At 42.0% G+C, this 16,647-nt stretch overlaps 1 protein-coding gene across 3 annotated transcripts in view; it reads right to left on the bottom strand.

Moving 5' to 3' along the window:
* Positions 1-2,440: 2,440 nt before the first annotated feature.
* The window catches only part of dpp6 (dipeptidyl-peptidase 6), an 834,825-nt gene continuing 820,618 nt past the window's right edge, over positions 2,441-16,647 (bottom strand). For 2 of the 3 annotated variants that reach the window (XM_031903179.1, XM_012964203.3), the window contains exons 20-26: positions 14,720-14,914; positions 14,227-14,281; positions 9,245-9,350; positions 8,477-8,535; positions 6,990-7,062; positions 6,782-6,855; positions 2,441-3,117 (exon numbers count right to left, since the gene is read on the bottom strand). In XM_031903179.1, the coding sequence (XP_031759039.1) occupies positions 2,971-3,117; positions 6,782-6,855; positions 6,990-7,062; positions 8,477-8,535; positions 9,245-9,350; positions 14,227-14,281; positions 14,720-14,914 (709 nt within the window). In that variant the 3' untranslated portion in view covers positions 2,441-2,970. 3 annotated transcript variants of the gene reach the window in all.

Below are 16,647 nucleotides of genomic sequence, written 5' to 3'. Positions count from 1 at the left end.
GTATCTAGGAGAGAATTTTGCCCAAAACTCACCCTAACTGGCCCTTAGGCCTAAACCCCCCATCACTACTCCAGCTCACCCTAGGGCCTTGGGGATTGTAAATGGATTAGGAAGTCCCTTTACTTATCTATATTAATATCATGTGCTACAATAATGGTTATAAATATAGTAAATTATTTCTGCTTTTTCTCTTTCATACTGGAGAAGCTGCCATCGTTCTTGCAGATGGAGACATTCTAGAAGGCCGTTGTGTCAGACTTTCTATGTTTTTTCCCCTTGATTAATACTGAGTAGTAGGAGACCCCATCCATATTAACAAACCCGGTGTGCCAAGTCCCCTGATTAAACAGTAGATGGAGCACATCCCACAAACAGGAAGTGGAAGGGAGGAGCTAGATACTATGTACTGCATCTGCCTTGTTTTCTGATTGGATTAATGCCAATGGGCCAAAAAGGACATTTACACAAATGTAACAGTAATTTATAATTCACTTAATCTCTCAAACCTGCCTGTGTTTTTTATGTAAAAATCAACATACAAACACTAAACTGCATTGCTTTTAATGGCGGGATAGTCATGTGACGCTGGCCCAGAAAGTTTAAGGACCATTTACACCAATACTTGGGTTCATATTCATATTTTGAAACGTAGACTGAACAGTACAAAGGTTTTTAAGAGCCAACCAAGAGCCCCGTTTGTATCCTGCACCCTTATTAAGGGAACAAGGCACCCCAAGACCATGAACTGTGGAGCAAATGCGTGATATGCATAAACGCCTAGAGGAACAAAACATATTTCAATATATAAATTGATTTTTGTTAAGACTGGACCTTATAACCCACAATTTTAAGGTTTATAGTGTTGTGCTCCATGTGGAGCTTAAATACATGTTTGAAGCCTGCTCCATCTGTAGCTTGGAGTTCCAGTTGTGTAACCCTGCTGCCCTGCAGTTAGATATAACTCACCATTATTCATCTCTGTTGAGGATAAAATATACTGAATAACCCCTATGGAGCATTAGCATTAGATATGTCATTTGCCCCTTAGACCCAGCACTGAACAGGTTATTCACCGGCACAAGCAAAACAAAGACAACATCAGCCAAACCTTCACCGGACAGTAATTGAATGTACAATAGCTATTGGGAACACACATGGGATTTTGTTTCTGTACATGTTGCATGGCCTTAAGACTTCATCATGTTAAGGGATACATACACGCTGTGGATTGGCCTGTAATACAATGGCATTACTTTTTAGGTGAGCCGAAGTTTTGGCCCAAATTTCAAACATTTCCAAAAATAGAGGGATCCATTCCTTCCTAGCCAAGCGCAATACTTCCATTGACTCCATCATATCCTGTCCTCATTGCTTTTTCTAGTGCTTCTTTCCTCCTCACATCCTCAAGTTTGTGAAGTAAACTCCCTATTTTCCTTTAGACTTCCATGCTTGGTGCAAAGGGGCATGACCACTGTAGGTAGTATCTGTGACAGGGTGGAAAAGTGCCTTCAACCTGGTGTGTGTAGAGGTTACCACTGAAGCACTTAACCCACCCATTCTATTGCCTGGCTCCACCACTAGTTAGAAGTCGTAACTGTGGACCTCATAGGGTCCCTGCCTTGAACTCTCATTGGCTAGAAGCCGGAGCAGCCCTCCCCATGACTGACAGCTTGCTGACTGATGCCCAAGAAGTCCAAAGCTGGTAAAATCATTGCAACAGCCCCTATGATATAACATTTCATAGTCTGATAATCGGTGCAAATGAACAGCACCAGCCTCAACTAAACATGTCCATATATTTTTAAAAAATGAATAAATCACACTCTGACTTCATTGTTTTTTGTTGACCCCCCAAAATGAAACTGTTTAAGACATCATTTCCATTCTTAGACACTTAAGTGTCTTCCACGACACATAAATGAACTGAGGATTGATTCTGAAGTTGAAGTTGTTGAATTCGGTCCCTAACAGACAACACATCTGAAGAAAAGAGTTTCTGGACTTGACCACAAATAGGTCTCCTTCAAAACAATGACCAATACAGAGACCCTAGGAGAGTGAAAGCAGCTTTTGTTCAGCTTTCAAATGAATCTACAAGGGAAAAGCAGAAATAAGCATGAAGCACAAACCGTAATAGTACCGTAATGAACGTACTATACAAAAAATAGTAGATAATTACACAATGGTGCACATTGTATTAGTAGGATTAATACACTGTATTTGTTAACGTTGGCCAGTGTTTTCCAATTCTGGACCCAACACGCACATCATTTTATGTATTTGCTTGGAGCCACCATCATGGTGCACAGATGGCCTGCGAAAATAATAGGAAACATTGATGTTGCCCCCTCACCCACCCAAACCAAAGGCCTTTTGTAAAGAACAGAAACACAGAGCAAGCAAACTGTAACTTAGTAGTCGGAAAATAATTGTGCTATAATCTTTTTTCTTTCGTTTTTTTTTAATTCTCCCCATGTAGTCGTTTTCATCAGACACAAATGCAATGTTAAATTCTTTGGTGCTAGAGAGGTCCGTGACTCGTTGGGTTTGACCACTCTAGAACCCGGCTGGGTTGAACAATACGAATGGGTTCCGATGATACTGCTTGTTTTCTTGAAGTCAACAGGTCACCGCAACCTGGAAGTAGTCCTTAAGGAGTTCCTCAGAAAGTCTCGTTCCTTGAAACAGAGCTGTGGTTTGGAGGAAGGGGGTTTGTATTTTGTTTGAATTTTTTGATCAACAGCGATTTCTGAGTGGTAACAAAAAGCCATGTATTCAGACAGCAGGTACCGCTGAGTCCAACATGCTTTATGTTCTTTCACCTAAGAAGAAGTGCAGTCAAGTAAGCCGTCGGGGGTGCTGTTCTGTTAGATACATGCTAAACATTACATTTCCTAAGTTTCCAAGGAAAACAATTCAGTTGCATATTGTTATGTAAGAAGTGGTTTGTGCTTGGCACGAACAGAAAAATTAATCTTCCTCTTCCTCCTCGTCTATCTCCACAACGGGGGGTCGATCTTGGATTCTGAAGCACTCTTCAAAGAAGCTGACAATGGATTTGTGTAGGTGTTTCTCCATGGCTTCACTCCTCATGTAGTGACTTTCATCGGGGTAGATCTGCAAAGAAAACAATGCACTTAATATGTTTTTGGAGTGTTAGAAACATCAACACCAACACCCCCAACAGAGTGGTCATTTCCAAACGCACCCCTAGTGTAAAAAGTGAAATCATAGATGCATTTCATTGTGATTACTATTGACATACTCTGGGCAGATTTGATCTCAGTTGAGGTTGCAGAGGTTTTTTTTGGAGGCAACTGTCCTCAACAAATCTTGGATTACTTCTTTTCTGGAACTCAGTGGTCTTTAGATGCCAGTTACCTGCACCAATTAATGCAGCCTGCAATGGGAACCCTGGAATTACTTCAGTTTCAGGGTGGTGCTAGCTCCAGGGTTCTCCGATAGGAGCACATGATTCATTAGACAGTCTGGGCTGGTGTAATGACACTTGGTGCAAATGTGCCAAGTCTAATGGCTTAAGGTCCCCATACATGGGCCGATTCTAGCTGCCGATATCGGTCCCTTAGACCGATTCGGCAGCTAATCGGGCCATGTATGGGCACTACCAACGGGCCTGCCCGACCAATATCTGGCCTGGAATCGCCAGATATCAATTGGGCAGGTTAAAAAATCTAGTCAGATCGGGGACTGCATCGGCTCGTTGATGCGGCCCCCGGACCGACTTTGCCTATACCCGTCGTTATAATTCGATTGTTTGGCCCCAGGGCCAAACGATCGAATTAGCCTGGATTCTCCTGATATCGCCCACCCGTAGGTGGGGGATATTGGGAGAAGATCCGCTCACCAAGCAAGCGGATCTGAAGGTGTATGGGGAGCTAAAGTGATAAGTGGGTTGACCCAAATCCAAAAAAGGTCCAAGAAAGTGAGCTTCAGGGGTGGGTTCATGAAGGTAGAGGGCAATACTTCAAACGGGGCCCCTCCCCTTTAATGATGCAATAGTTCTGAAGCCTTCCCTATGGTGGTTGATCTCAACCATATCCAAGGAGAGTTGGGTTGGGTGGGGGTCAGGTGTGGAGGAGGAGGAGACTTCAGCTTAAGTGTAGTTTGGGAAGTAATGGGATAAGGCCGGGTTATGGCTTAAAAAATTTTGACTCGATTATCAATACCAGGAGGATGTCTTGGGCACAAAAATCTTTAATGAATGACAAATATACACAATAATTGCATCAATTTTTGTGCGACTGAACTTGCGGCTGCATTCGTAAAAGACTTAGGACTTTTTCTACTATAGATTAAAGAATAAGTTACGGTGGCCATGTTTGACACATTATAGAGGGGCCTCGGCTTTATCTAGTCCTAGGAAAGTTTGGGAAGAACCACCTTACCTGCTGCAGAAACTCTTGGAAATAACTTGCCATTTTCTTTAATAATTCCCCTTAATTAAACAAATCTGAATATGGCATCTCTAATTACATATAGTCATTAATATGACCCTATACACCATATGTAGTGGGAACTATGGAGAATTGGAGCCATGAAGCCGAGAGCTCTCTTCAAAAGAGTTTCTGCATAATTCATTTTAATTTATGGCATCGGGGATGAAAAAAGGTATAGTAAGTGCCTTGCTTAATAATGTAAATGCCATTAAAATATTAAATATAGGGGGTTTTTTTTGCAGAAATATATGGAGCGTTGGAGATAGTCTGATTTATTTTATCTGTAGAGCAGATGTTCCGGAGCTCGTAGGACACCTGCTATAAGTCATTCTAAACCCACTGGGCAAGATGTAGATCTGTAGAACACGGGAGCAGTTTGTATTATACATGTTCTAGTGGGAAACTAGAGCACATCTCATGGAAAAAAAAAAGGAAAAATCAGTTTAACAGGTCACTGTGAAAAATGAGGATCAGAAGCAGAGTTAGATGTTCCTCATGTTCTACTTGTCAGATTCGCTCATCGGAAAAACTAGTGCACCATGTGCAACCGGCAAGCAGATAACGGAATAAAATATCATGTTCCGGTGCTTTATTCTAAATGAATACGTTAGCCTAGAATAAGGCTGCCATATAACAGGACTTTAAAGGAGAAGTAAAGAAAATAATACTAGGGTTGCCAATATTTTTGTTAATGAACCAACTGTAGGTATTTATTTTTCCATAGTACCATTGTTTATTATGGTGATCACTTGGATCATTAAAGACAAGAGCAGTACTGATCCTGGATCTGCAGATACATGGTTCTAGCCTGGCAGATTCCCTACACGCAAGAGCCAAGGTGAGGCTGGGCACCTTGCAAATAGTGATGAGGGATTTTTTTCCCGAGGCATGGATTCATGCGGAAAATTTCATTGCGCAGAAATTTTTTGATGCACATTAAATTGGGCGCGGTCACATCAAATCGGGCACCGTCACGTCAAAAAAGGGTGCGGTTGCGTCAAATTGGGCGCGGTCGCGTTAAAATAGGGCACGGTCGCGTAAAAAAGGGCGTGGTCACGTCAAATTGGGCACTGTCGCGTCAAAAAAAGGTGCGGTTGCGTCAAATTGGGCGCGGTCGCGTTAAAATAGGGCACACTCGCGTCAAAAAAGGCGCGGTTGCGTCAAAAGAGCGCGCCTGACAAAAAGAACAGACGTGGGTGACAAAAAAGGTGCAGAAGACAAAAGAAAATTGCGCGACAAATGCATTTCGACAATTTTTCACTGTTTCGCGAATTTTCTTGCCGTTTCGCAAATTTTATGGGACAGATTCGCTCATCACTACTCACAAAGCCAAGCTACATGCTAGTGCATGCCAACTTCAATTCATGGGAAGCTCAATACATAGTTGCATAGACATGGAATAAGAGTTCCATGGGGCACAACACTTGGCCAGGTCTGTCCTTTTTGAAATGAACTGACTGAACATTGCTCAATGCGCTTGGACAAAGAACAATGATGAATTATGAGTAGACAATGTACATGGCCACCACAAAAACCAACCACAAGCCATGATGGAGAGGAAGAAGCCGGTGCATTATTCTAAATGAATACGTTAGCCTGGGACAAGGCTGCCATATAACAGGACTTTAAAGGAGAAGTAAAGAAAATAATACTAGGGTTGCCTTTTTTTTTTAAATGAACCAACTGTGGGTATTTTTTTTCCATAGTACAGGGGCGCCATTGTTCCTTATGGTGATCACTTGGATCATTAAAGACAAGAGCAGTACTGATCCTGGATCTGCAGATACATGTGTGTATAGGCTTTGTCTAGCCTGGCAGACTCCCTACATGCAAGAGCCAAGGTGAAGCTGGTAACCTCACAAGGCCAAGCTACATGCTAGGGCTTGCCAACTTCATGGGAAACTCAATACCTAGTTGCATAGACATGGAATAAGAGTTCCATGGGGCACAACACTTGGCCAGTTCTGTCCTTTTTTGATTGAATTGAGTGAACATTGCTCAATGTGCTTGGACAAAGACCAATGATGAGTAGGCGATGGATGATGTGAATGGCCACCACAAAAACCAACCACAATGCCATGATGGAGAGGAAGAAGCCACTGCCAATTACTAGGGAATGACCTTGACTGCAACCTATAGGAACACATTAGGTGGGGCATGGACTGGACAAATACTTTTGTTTCACAATGACTATTTTAATAGGGACTTGTGTGTTGGCTTTGGTTCTCTTTTATCTCTTAAAGCAGAAGAACGACCCTTGGTGAATGTAGGAAAATGGAGGCATAATAGGGAGAGACGGTGTTCAAGGCGACATCCGAACTTACCAGCAAGGAATAATTGGCGTTCTCTTTGACTAAATGCTTGATGAGGTCGGCCGTGTGCTGGAAGTGAACTTTCTCTGTAACACAAGATCAGTATCCGTTCAGAGGGACAAATTAATTAAACCCATTTCTGACTGTTCTGCGTGCAGCATCTGCTTAATAGGTCCTTATCATTATGGAATAGATTGAGGATTAATAAAGCGTTACTCACCATCTGCAGTGGCGTGGATAATCAAGAATTTCCCTTTCTTCAGTGCGGACGCTCGGCGGGCTAATTTGGCCAACTGTGGAAACACAGATTAAAGGGGATATCTACGGCAGAGGCACAGAGAATTGGCTTTGCAGAGGGGGCTGATAACCTGCATTAAAATGCCACGGGTTTTGTTGCCTGAATGGAACAAAGGACATGCCTAGCTGACACGTTTAATAGCTTCTTCTGTGTTGGAAAAATACATTTTGTGGGTGACTTACATAGGTAATGAATGCTTTTAAGGGTTGTTGGTTTTTTATTTAAACTCTGTATTACTAAATGAACAGTCAATTTAAACTCATGGGCCATTCATTGCTCCTATGATTAAAACTAAATGCAGTTACCATGGGGAATATGTTTTTTAGCTTAAATTAATCCATGTTTATGTACTTGCATTTGCGATAATTAGGGTTCACTCAGGGTGAGACTGGGGCGGCAGGGCACGGGAAAAAAACTCAGTGGTCCCCGGCTCTGGTGGGCCCTGCCGGCACAGATCTCTGGCCCGCCGGTCTCCCTCCCCCGACGCGCTGAAGGTAACTTTAATTTATGCACTCTCAGGGAGGGGGTCAGGTGGGTGGGGAGTCCCCTGCAGGGGGTTTGGACACTGCGGCAGGGGCCCCTTGGGGGGTGCACCCCCAGCTTGACCCTCAGTTCATTTTCCATCCCCCCAGGCACAAGTGCTAAATTGCATTCATTAGGGCCTAGGACAGGGTGGGCAAACTTTTTGGCTCAGGGGCCACATTCACTTACAGCCGGGCTAGGCCAGCATTACTCCCAGGCTGCCATCAGAAATCATTGGGCCTCTCAGCTCCCCCCCAGCATCCCACAGCTCCACTCCCCAACATCCTCCAGCTACCCCCCCAGAATCCTGCAGCTCCCCACCCCAGCATCCTCCCCAATATTCTCCAGCTCCACTCCTCAGCTTCCTGCAGCTGCCCCCCAGCATCCTCCAGCACAGGGCGCATGGGGTGCAACCAATCAGGGCCCGTATTTCTTTTAAGGGGCCCATGTCGGCGGGCCGGATTAAAAAGGCCAGCGGGCCGTAGTTTGCCCACCCCTGGCCTAGGAGCTTTGCAGTTGTGCCTGCACAAAAGAGATGTGCTGGTTGGCCATAAAACCATCAGAACAGGTTTAAGCCTATATTCACACAAGATTTGCGGGTCGTGGGCAGGTTCAAGCAGAGATCTTCCCAGCCCATAAACTTATTATGCCCTGCTTCCAGTGAGACTGGGGTGCCAGAGGTCCACCGGTGCTGCTGCCTGGGGGCCCCCCATCCCAGTGGCGAGGTCCTACTGTGAACAGTGAATCCCAAACATGACAGTGAACCCCAAACATGAATACCCAATATTATTTAACAATAAATACAGTAAAACCAAGGCACTAAAGCAACTAAAGAACAGTATTAAGTAAATCACAACGCTGATGTAGTAACAAATCTCCATACGTACCTCATATGCTCTGTTATCGGCAGTGTATAATCCCAGATATCTTTCAGAGAAGGCAGAGGCTTGTGAAATAAACAAAGACATGAATAAACTTCTTTATTTTCACACAAAGCATGAAATACTCGCAGCCCCAGTGACACAAATGCAGTCAGGGTGTATGTATCAAAGGGTGAAAATAGATGGAAATTTCACAGCGTTCTTTTCACTAGGCTTGAAATGCTCTATATTCACCCTTAATATTCCCTAAGTATGCTATTAAATTAGTGCTCATCTGCTAGTGGACTTTCCGCCCCTACATATGGTCAGGGCCCCCTTGCTATTTCCACTATAGTTTAATTAATATGTAGAGCAGGAACAAATTAGTCATCTTAATTTTTATCCTTAATTAACCTTTAAATTAGGATTCCAGGGGTAAGTTGAAAAGAAAGTAATCATTCACTCCAAATGTTACCCTAACTGACCTTCAGCATAAGCCCCACCCACAACAATATCAGCAATCTCAGTGGGCTCCCATAGCTTTGGACTAATTCATAAGCAACATTATCTACCCTGATTATTTGTTGGGTTTAAGGACCCCCCGCACCTCTCACCAGTCGCAATGTTCTAAACATGCTTAAATGTGACACAGTGCATCCACTCCATCCCACCACTGAGGACTCTCCTAAATATCCATTAACAATTTAGGTAAATGTATCTATAATGCAAAGTGGAAATAGGAAAAATAAACACAATCCAACGTAGAATGATACGGAGCGGCTCCTCTCTACTCACCATATAAACTGAAGTCTGTAATTGGTGAAAGTGCCGCCCCACAGGAGAAAAGAGGGTTCTCCTCGCCACTTGTAAGCAGAAGAGTGCTTAGATATCCTCCATAGTCCTAATTGGCGAGCAGAGATAAAAACACAATATATAAAATTGGCACAAACCCATAACAAAGCTTTCATCTTAAATCACCCAAGTTGTACATTGCTCCAATACAGTCTTCTCCTAATGACACTTTATTGGCTAAAGAAGGATAGAAGAGTGCAATGTGGTGGATACAATTTCTTGAAACCTCAAAAAGGGACCTCTCAAATTAGCTAGAGGTTATAAATGGGTTTAACCCATTGTGTTATGTGTTTGTAGAGCAGTTTCCAATGTTCTCCTTTCTAACAGAACTTCAAATGGTATCGGCACCTGTGTAACAGCTCAGACCTGATGGTTTTCAGTTTGCATTCATGGCAATGTTGGCCAGATTCAGGTCAACTTTTGTAATAATTCAGTTACAGATTTCCCCATAGGCTTCTTCTCAGGTGAGGTGGCAACACTTGCCTCTAATTGATGCTTTTGCTAATTATTCCCAGCACTTATAGACTACCCTATATAAGGATCTCCAAGAGACTGTCATTTTGGGTTTTCCACAAAGGGGGTCATATATCATCAGTAGTGGGGTCCAACCTTAAAGACAATTATATCAACATATGGGGCCAATCTTCATTTGTTGCCCAGGATACGCCTGAAATTCTAAAAGGGCAGCTTTCATTGCAAAGATGTTGATGCCTCTTTAACCTTGTTACAAATATATGGCATTAGCAAACTAATTAAGGGTTATCAAGGAACATTTGAAACATAAAATGACTTGAAGACTTTTCTCAGAAAAAGGGAAAATGTAAGAACAACAACAGGTAAGGTTTGTGCTGACATCCAAAATGTCCCAGTTAATCTGTAGTAAATATAAGTAGCAGTTAAGATGCAGAGCAAAAGATATGGAGACAACCATCCATGTGTGTTCTTTGGACAGCATCATATGGATTTACCATCTAAAGAATGAAACACTGCCTGTGAGAAGTCTCCCAGCATTTGCGCAATTCCTTTACATCAGTGATCCCCAACCAGTGGCTCCGGGGCAACATGTTGCTCCCCAACCCCTTGGATGTTGCTCTCAGTGCCCCCAAACCAGGGAGTTATTTTTGAATTCCTGACTTGGGGGCAAGTTTTGGTTGAATAAAAACAAGATTTCCTACCAAATAAAGCCCCTGTAAGCTGATAGTGTGCGTAGAGGCACCTAATAGCCAATCACAGCCCTTATTTGGCTCCTCCATGAACTTTTATGATGCTTGTGTTGCTCTCCAAGTCTTTTTACAGCTGACTGTGGCTCAGGGGTAAGAAAGGTTGGGGATCCCCTGCTTTACATAAAGCATATCATTTAAGGGGTTTCCCTCAACAAAACTGGATTTTTCAGGCTTTGGCTGTGGGCAGCCAATGACAAAAGTGTATCAATGGCTAATCCCATCCTATAAACATGACTGTCAGGCCGCTATAGCCACAAACAAGCATTACTATTAAACCTAGAGATCAAAGACCATTAGGCACAACTGGGATCCCCAAAGCTGCATTCTAGACAAAGTCTCTGACAAGATCTCTATGTTCATCTCTTGTGGAAAAGGCATCGTTAGAGCCTGATATTCTCTTGTCTTTTCCTCCTTTCCGTGAGGCAAAGCCAAGTTTTCATAACTCCTATTAGTCTTTTTGTTGCCATTATGCACAGCCGTCTGTTCACAGCCGTTATTTATATTCATATGTTTTATAATTGTTTGCTTTAAGAACACTCCTACAGACATTACAGCAAATACTTATCTGCAAACAGATGGTGTTTGCTGCAATAACAGTGCTGCCTTCGCTGGGCTCATTATGCCTCTGCTATTCCATCTCCTTAATATATTTTTGATGTTATCACGTTTTAACTTTTAACGCATTACGTTTCCGGGCCTGGGAACTGGATAGTGAATGTTTTCTAAATGACGGGATCTCTTAGGGCTGGGGCACCCACGGGGCTTTCCTTTCCCCTACTGAATATAGCGATTAGATCCGAATATAGATTCCGACATACAGCAAGGAGCCCTCCTTTTGTTCCCAAATACGTCATCAAGAGCTGAAGGTCAACAAAGTAAATATCCATCTCAAGAATATATATTACGCCCTTAATTGGGGGCAGAACAGCCCTATTGGGTTTATTTAATGGTTAAATGATTCCCTTTTCTCTGTAATAATAAAACAGTACCTGTACTTGATCCCAACTAAGATATAATTACCCCTTATTGGGGGCAGAACAGCCCTATTGGGTTTATTTAATGGTTAAATGATTCCCTTTTCTCTGTAATAATAAAACAGTACCTGTACTTGATCCCAACTAAGATATAATTACCCCTTATTGGGGGCAGAACAGCCCTATTGGGTTTATTTAATGGTTAAATGATTCCCTTTTCTCTGTAATAATAAAACAGTACCTGTACTTGATCCCAACTAAGATATAATTACCCCTTATTGGGGGCAGAACAGCCCTATTGGGTTTATTTAATGGTTAAATGATTCCCTTTTCTCTGTAATAATAAAACAGTACCTGTACTTGATCCCAACTAAGATATAATTACCCCTTATTGGGGGCAGAACAGCCCTATTGGGTTTATTTAATGGTTAAATGATTCCCTTTTCTCTATAATAATAAAACAGTACCTGTACTTGATCCCAACTAAGATATAATTACCCCTTATTGGGGCAGAACAGCCCTATTGGGTTTATTTAATGGTTAAATGATTCCCTTTTCTCTGTAATAATAAAACAGTACCTGTACTTGATCCCAACTAATATATAATTACCCCTTATTGGGGGCAGAACAGCCCTATTGGGTTTATTTAATGGTTAAATGATTCCCTTTTCTCTGTAATAATAAAACAGTACCTGTACTTGATCCCAACTAAGATATAATAATGTTTTATTGATTTTTTAGTAGACTTAAGGTATGGAGATCCAAATTACAAAAACACCCCTTATATGGAATACCCTTTGTCCCGAGCATTCTGGATAATGGCTCCTATACCTGTAGCAGCTACTTTTGACGGCTACTAAAATAGACAACGCTGATCATTTACTGATAATTGTCTCTACGTGTGTTTTAGCAGAAGCAATTCTCAGTATTGTCTATGACAGGGTTTAGTAGCCATGAAAAAGTGGCAGTTATTAGTAGCCCAGTGTGTCTTCACCCTTAATGTTCATTAGCGTTACATATAATTCATTCTCACTCCCTGGGTACTCTAGATATCAATGGAAATTAATCCTCTTTTTTTAGTGATTTAATTTCATTGTTGCAGACAAAAGCGCAACGAAATATACTGATATTATCCCATTTATGAAATAAATCAAACCAAACAGAATTATACAATTGAGAAATGAATTCAAAGGCAGATATGGGCACTTTTACTCCCTACTGTCATATCGACTGGCCACAGGTTTCCGTAGACAAAAAAATATAGAATTGACAAAGCCAGATATGGAAATATTAAACTAGAGGAAGATTGTAGATAAGGTCTCATCATTTTATGAGTTCCCACAATTCCCAACACCATGGTTTGCAACTGGACTCAGACAAATATTCCACTTGAAGTTGGAAGATGCAGATGAATGGATTTATCATGGAGGTACAAATCCCAACTCAATTATTAGCAAATTAATTAGGGGCACCACTGAGGATTCCATAAGCCCCTTGTGGCTTTTCATCACAACTCTCAATATTAAACAGCCCGCACTTGTACAGACAGCTGCTTTGTATGCTGTGTGCCTTTGAATGTGACATTTTTATGAGTGACCCTGATGTTCATCTGCCAAATGTAGTCACTCAAGCCTGATTTACACGACTTCTGTTGATTTTGAAAATCTCATGTAGCAATCATGACTCCATGAATCTAGATGTGGTTGTCATGGAAGACTGTTTAGGTCCAATTCTACCAATGAGCAGGTAGAATTTACTGGTCACCTGTTTAAAAGCAACATCCTATTGGTTGCTATGGGTTACTGCTACTGGGCAAACTTGGTGCATTTTATTACATATGAGGGTAAGCATTTTGTGTGTTTGTCAGCTCAAGTCTAGTGATGAGCGAATTTTTTCGGCAGGCATGGCAAATAGTTCCGTGAAAATTCGGCATGTAAAAATTCGTTGCACGTAAAAATTTTTGGGCGCGCGTCAAATTAGGTGTGGTCACATCAATTTGGGGTGGTCACGTCAAAAAAGGGCGCAGTTGCATCAAAAAAAGATGGGCGACAAAAAAAAAAGATGCGGGCGACAAAAAAAAAATACGTGGGCGACAAAAAAGACACGGGCGACAAAAAAAAATTGCGCAACAAATTTTCCCGAATTTTCTTGCCGTTTCACGACAGATTCGCTCATCACTACTCAAGTCTAATATGTGAACAAAAAACCCTGGAGATATTGCTTCCCTGTACAGTTTCCATAGTGGGTTGTGTCAATAACAACCCACTGTGGAACTACCACCACGTTTATGGTGGCTAAAGGGCCCCTGTTCCCCAGCATCAGTAGGCTCACTTGTGCACTATTTATCAGAGCAGACATTGGCACTTGGATTATCATTGAGAAAGGTTCCTACCAGGACTGAATTGTCACTTGTGACCATATCATAGCACAGAAAAAAAGATTTTTTCCACTGTTTACATTGAATCTTGACTTTTTCCATATGATGGAAGTAGAACATTTTCTGGCTGTTTCATAAAAATAGTTTTGTAGTCTCTGAACCACCAAGACTGGCCTTCACAATTCTGACCCATAAGGCTCATAATAACTCAACAAATCCCATTTCCCCAGATACCCCCTCATTGTGGGATGCTGCTCCTCAATATCAGCAGTGGCCAAGATGGTCTAATTCCACAGTAATTAGCAACTGAATACAAGTAGCAACAAATAGGAATGAAATGATTTACTCTACCTTTCCAAACACACCGACTCGCTGTTTGTCGATATATTCTTTCTTAAGCATTGTACTGAAACAAAACCAAGAGAGACAGTGAGCAAAACCAGAATGAAATATGGAATATTTAAAGCATGAAGAAAGGGTTATAGGGAAATATTGTGAGCAAAGTATATTCCTTTTCTGTATATTTGCATTTGCTGTGAATGAGAGGTGGTGCCAGGCTAGAGCGAGGGATTCTCTCCATAGATTTCAACAGAAAGTCACTAAGGGGCCCCAGTGAAACAGTCTCTTTACTAAACATTATTGTGCCTGCTCAGCTTTCCTTAATAACCTGGGATGGTGATTGCCGTGGAGCGTGGGGGCCCTGGGCTTACATGAGAAATGATACATAAAATGAATACAAAGTTGATTGCGTGATATATTAATGAGAAGCATAATTAGGCAAACAAGAGAAAGTAATTAGACTGCAATCTGATTAATGAATTACGCAGTAGGATGATTATATTACTTGAGAGCTTCCACTTGATCTTTCTCTTCTAGAAATCCCAGCTTCCTTCTGACTTCGTGTAAAAGCTTTGTGCCTTGGAATCCGCTCCCACGTCCGTCCAGTTTGGCCACAATGGCACCAAACGAGCTGACCAGCACTGTGATCCAGTTGAACTGAAACCGCTCGGTGACGCTCTGGCTACCTGGGCTTCCATCTCTGAAAGATAATGGGAGGAAAATGACAAACTAAACTACAATATCATGCAATCTGAAAAAGACATAGGCACATATATGCATGCAAAGCTTTAGAGCTCATTGGCAAAGTGCAAAATTTTATTTGGTCCGTATTAGTAGGTAAGCCCTTTTGTCAACTGAAGTTTGGTGCTGTAAAGAAGAAGTCATTTTTTCAAAAACTATTGCAAACCTGGAATGTTTGTATCATGGAGGAAAAAAAAAACATGGGTCCAGCTGTATAGTGCCATACGTGTGTTTCTAATTACTACATGTAACATCTAGACTCATCAATCCATGATCTATCAAACATTAAAAACCACAATGTACCCTCCTTCCCCTTCCTACTGGGGAACTATTTTTGTATCTAGTTCCCTGATTTTCTATCTCCCGCAGCTACAAAAAAGACCCATTACATAATCTTCAGGTTCATATCTGGTCAGACTTGAGTAACTTTTCTGTATGGGGAGTTTTTTTCTCATTCTATTTTATTTTTGGTGATATTTTTACAAAAGAACCCTGCACTGGGTTTTCTGGTTTGGAGTTTTCAGTCGCTCTACAGTAAAGGTGCCCATATACGCGAAGATTCGCTCGCTTGGTGTTGGCGAGGTCGCCAAGTGAGCGGATCTTCACCCGATATCCCCACCTACGGGTGGGCGATATCAGGGAGCGTGTAGGCTAATTCAGTCGTTTGGCCCTGGGGCCAAATGATCGAATTATAATGGCGGCAATGGGGCAGTCGGTTCGGGGACCGCATCAACGAGCCGATACAGTCCCCGATCTGACTAAATCTTTTAACCTGCCCGATCGATATCTGCCCAATTTCAGGCCAGATATCAGTCGGGCATGCCCCTTGCTCCTGCCCCTACACAGGCCGATCGGCAGCTACAATCGGCCAATGTATGGCCACCTTAAGATTGACCCAAACTGACAGTGAATACAATAAAGAAAAGCACAGAAGTTGCCCATATACATAACAATCTGCTAGTTCCCATAATATGCTCCCTGTGCCTGGTCCTTGCAGCTCCTTTGGGCCCAGAGTTGTTTCTCCTGGCGATGCAATGACATTCTCTCCAGCCTATAGAAAATTCCATGTTATAAGTCCTGTATTAATCATCTCCAACACAAACCAGTTTCTTTGTAATGGATCTTTATTGCCAAGATGTAGAATTCAGTCTTCCAGACAGGAAAAACAATGCTAGGGTCTTTAATGGTCTTGAAAACTGGGCCCTTTATATCAACAGTTGCTGGACAGCTTTTCAATAGAAATGTCCAGTATGTGGTTGAGTTTAGCAACAGTTGGTTATGGCCGGTTGGGCATATACATGTTCAATTTGTTTCCCCATAGCCTCCCTTATGACCTCCACATTTCTAACCCGTGGTGCTACAACTGTGACTGTTCAGCTTTACCAGAGTTTATGGCTCCATAGTAGCTTCAAATTGATCCACCAGCATAGGAAATAGTCATTTCACCAGTGCTTCATAATTTATAAACCATCACAGCCACAGAAGGAGGGCAGGCAGCAGAAATGACAGTGGATGTGATATATCTACAGCTAGTAAAGTAGTGTGACATAAATCTTTTTGATTGATAGTTTTAAAGTCAACTAGTGTGGCATATTTCTTGTGGGTTTGTATTGTTAAGACATTTCTACTAAAAGGATGAGCTAAAAGATAAGCGAAAGAAGAACGCTCTGTCTATTATCCAGTATAAAATAT

The sequence above is a fragment of the Xenopus tropicalis genome, chromosome 6 (assembly GCF_000004195.4).
Source record: "Xenopus tropicalis strain Nigerian chromosome 6, UCB_Xtro_10.0, whole genome shotgun sequence".
NCBI classification, from domain to species: domain Eukaryota; kingdom Metazoa; phylum Chordata; class Amphibia; order Anura; family Pipidae; genus Xenopus; species Xenopus tropicalis.
Note: the sequence above shows the minus strand (reverse complement) of the source record. Positions and strands in the feature narration are given on the sequence as shown.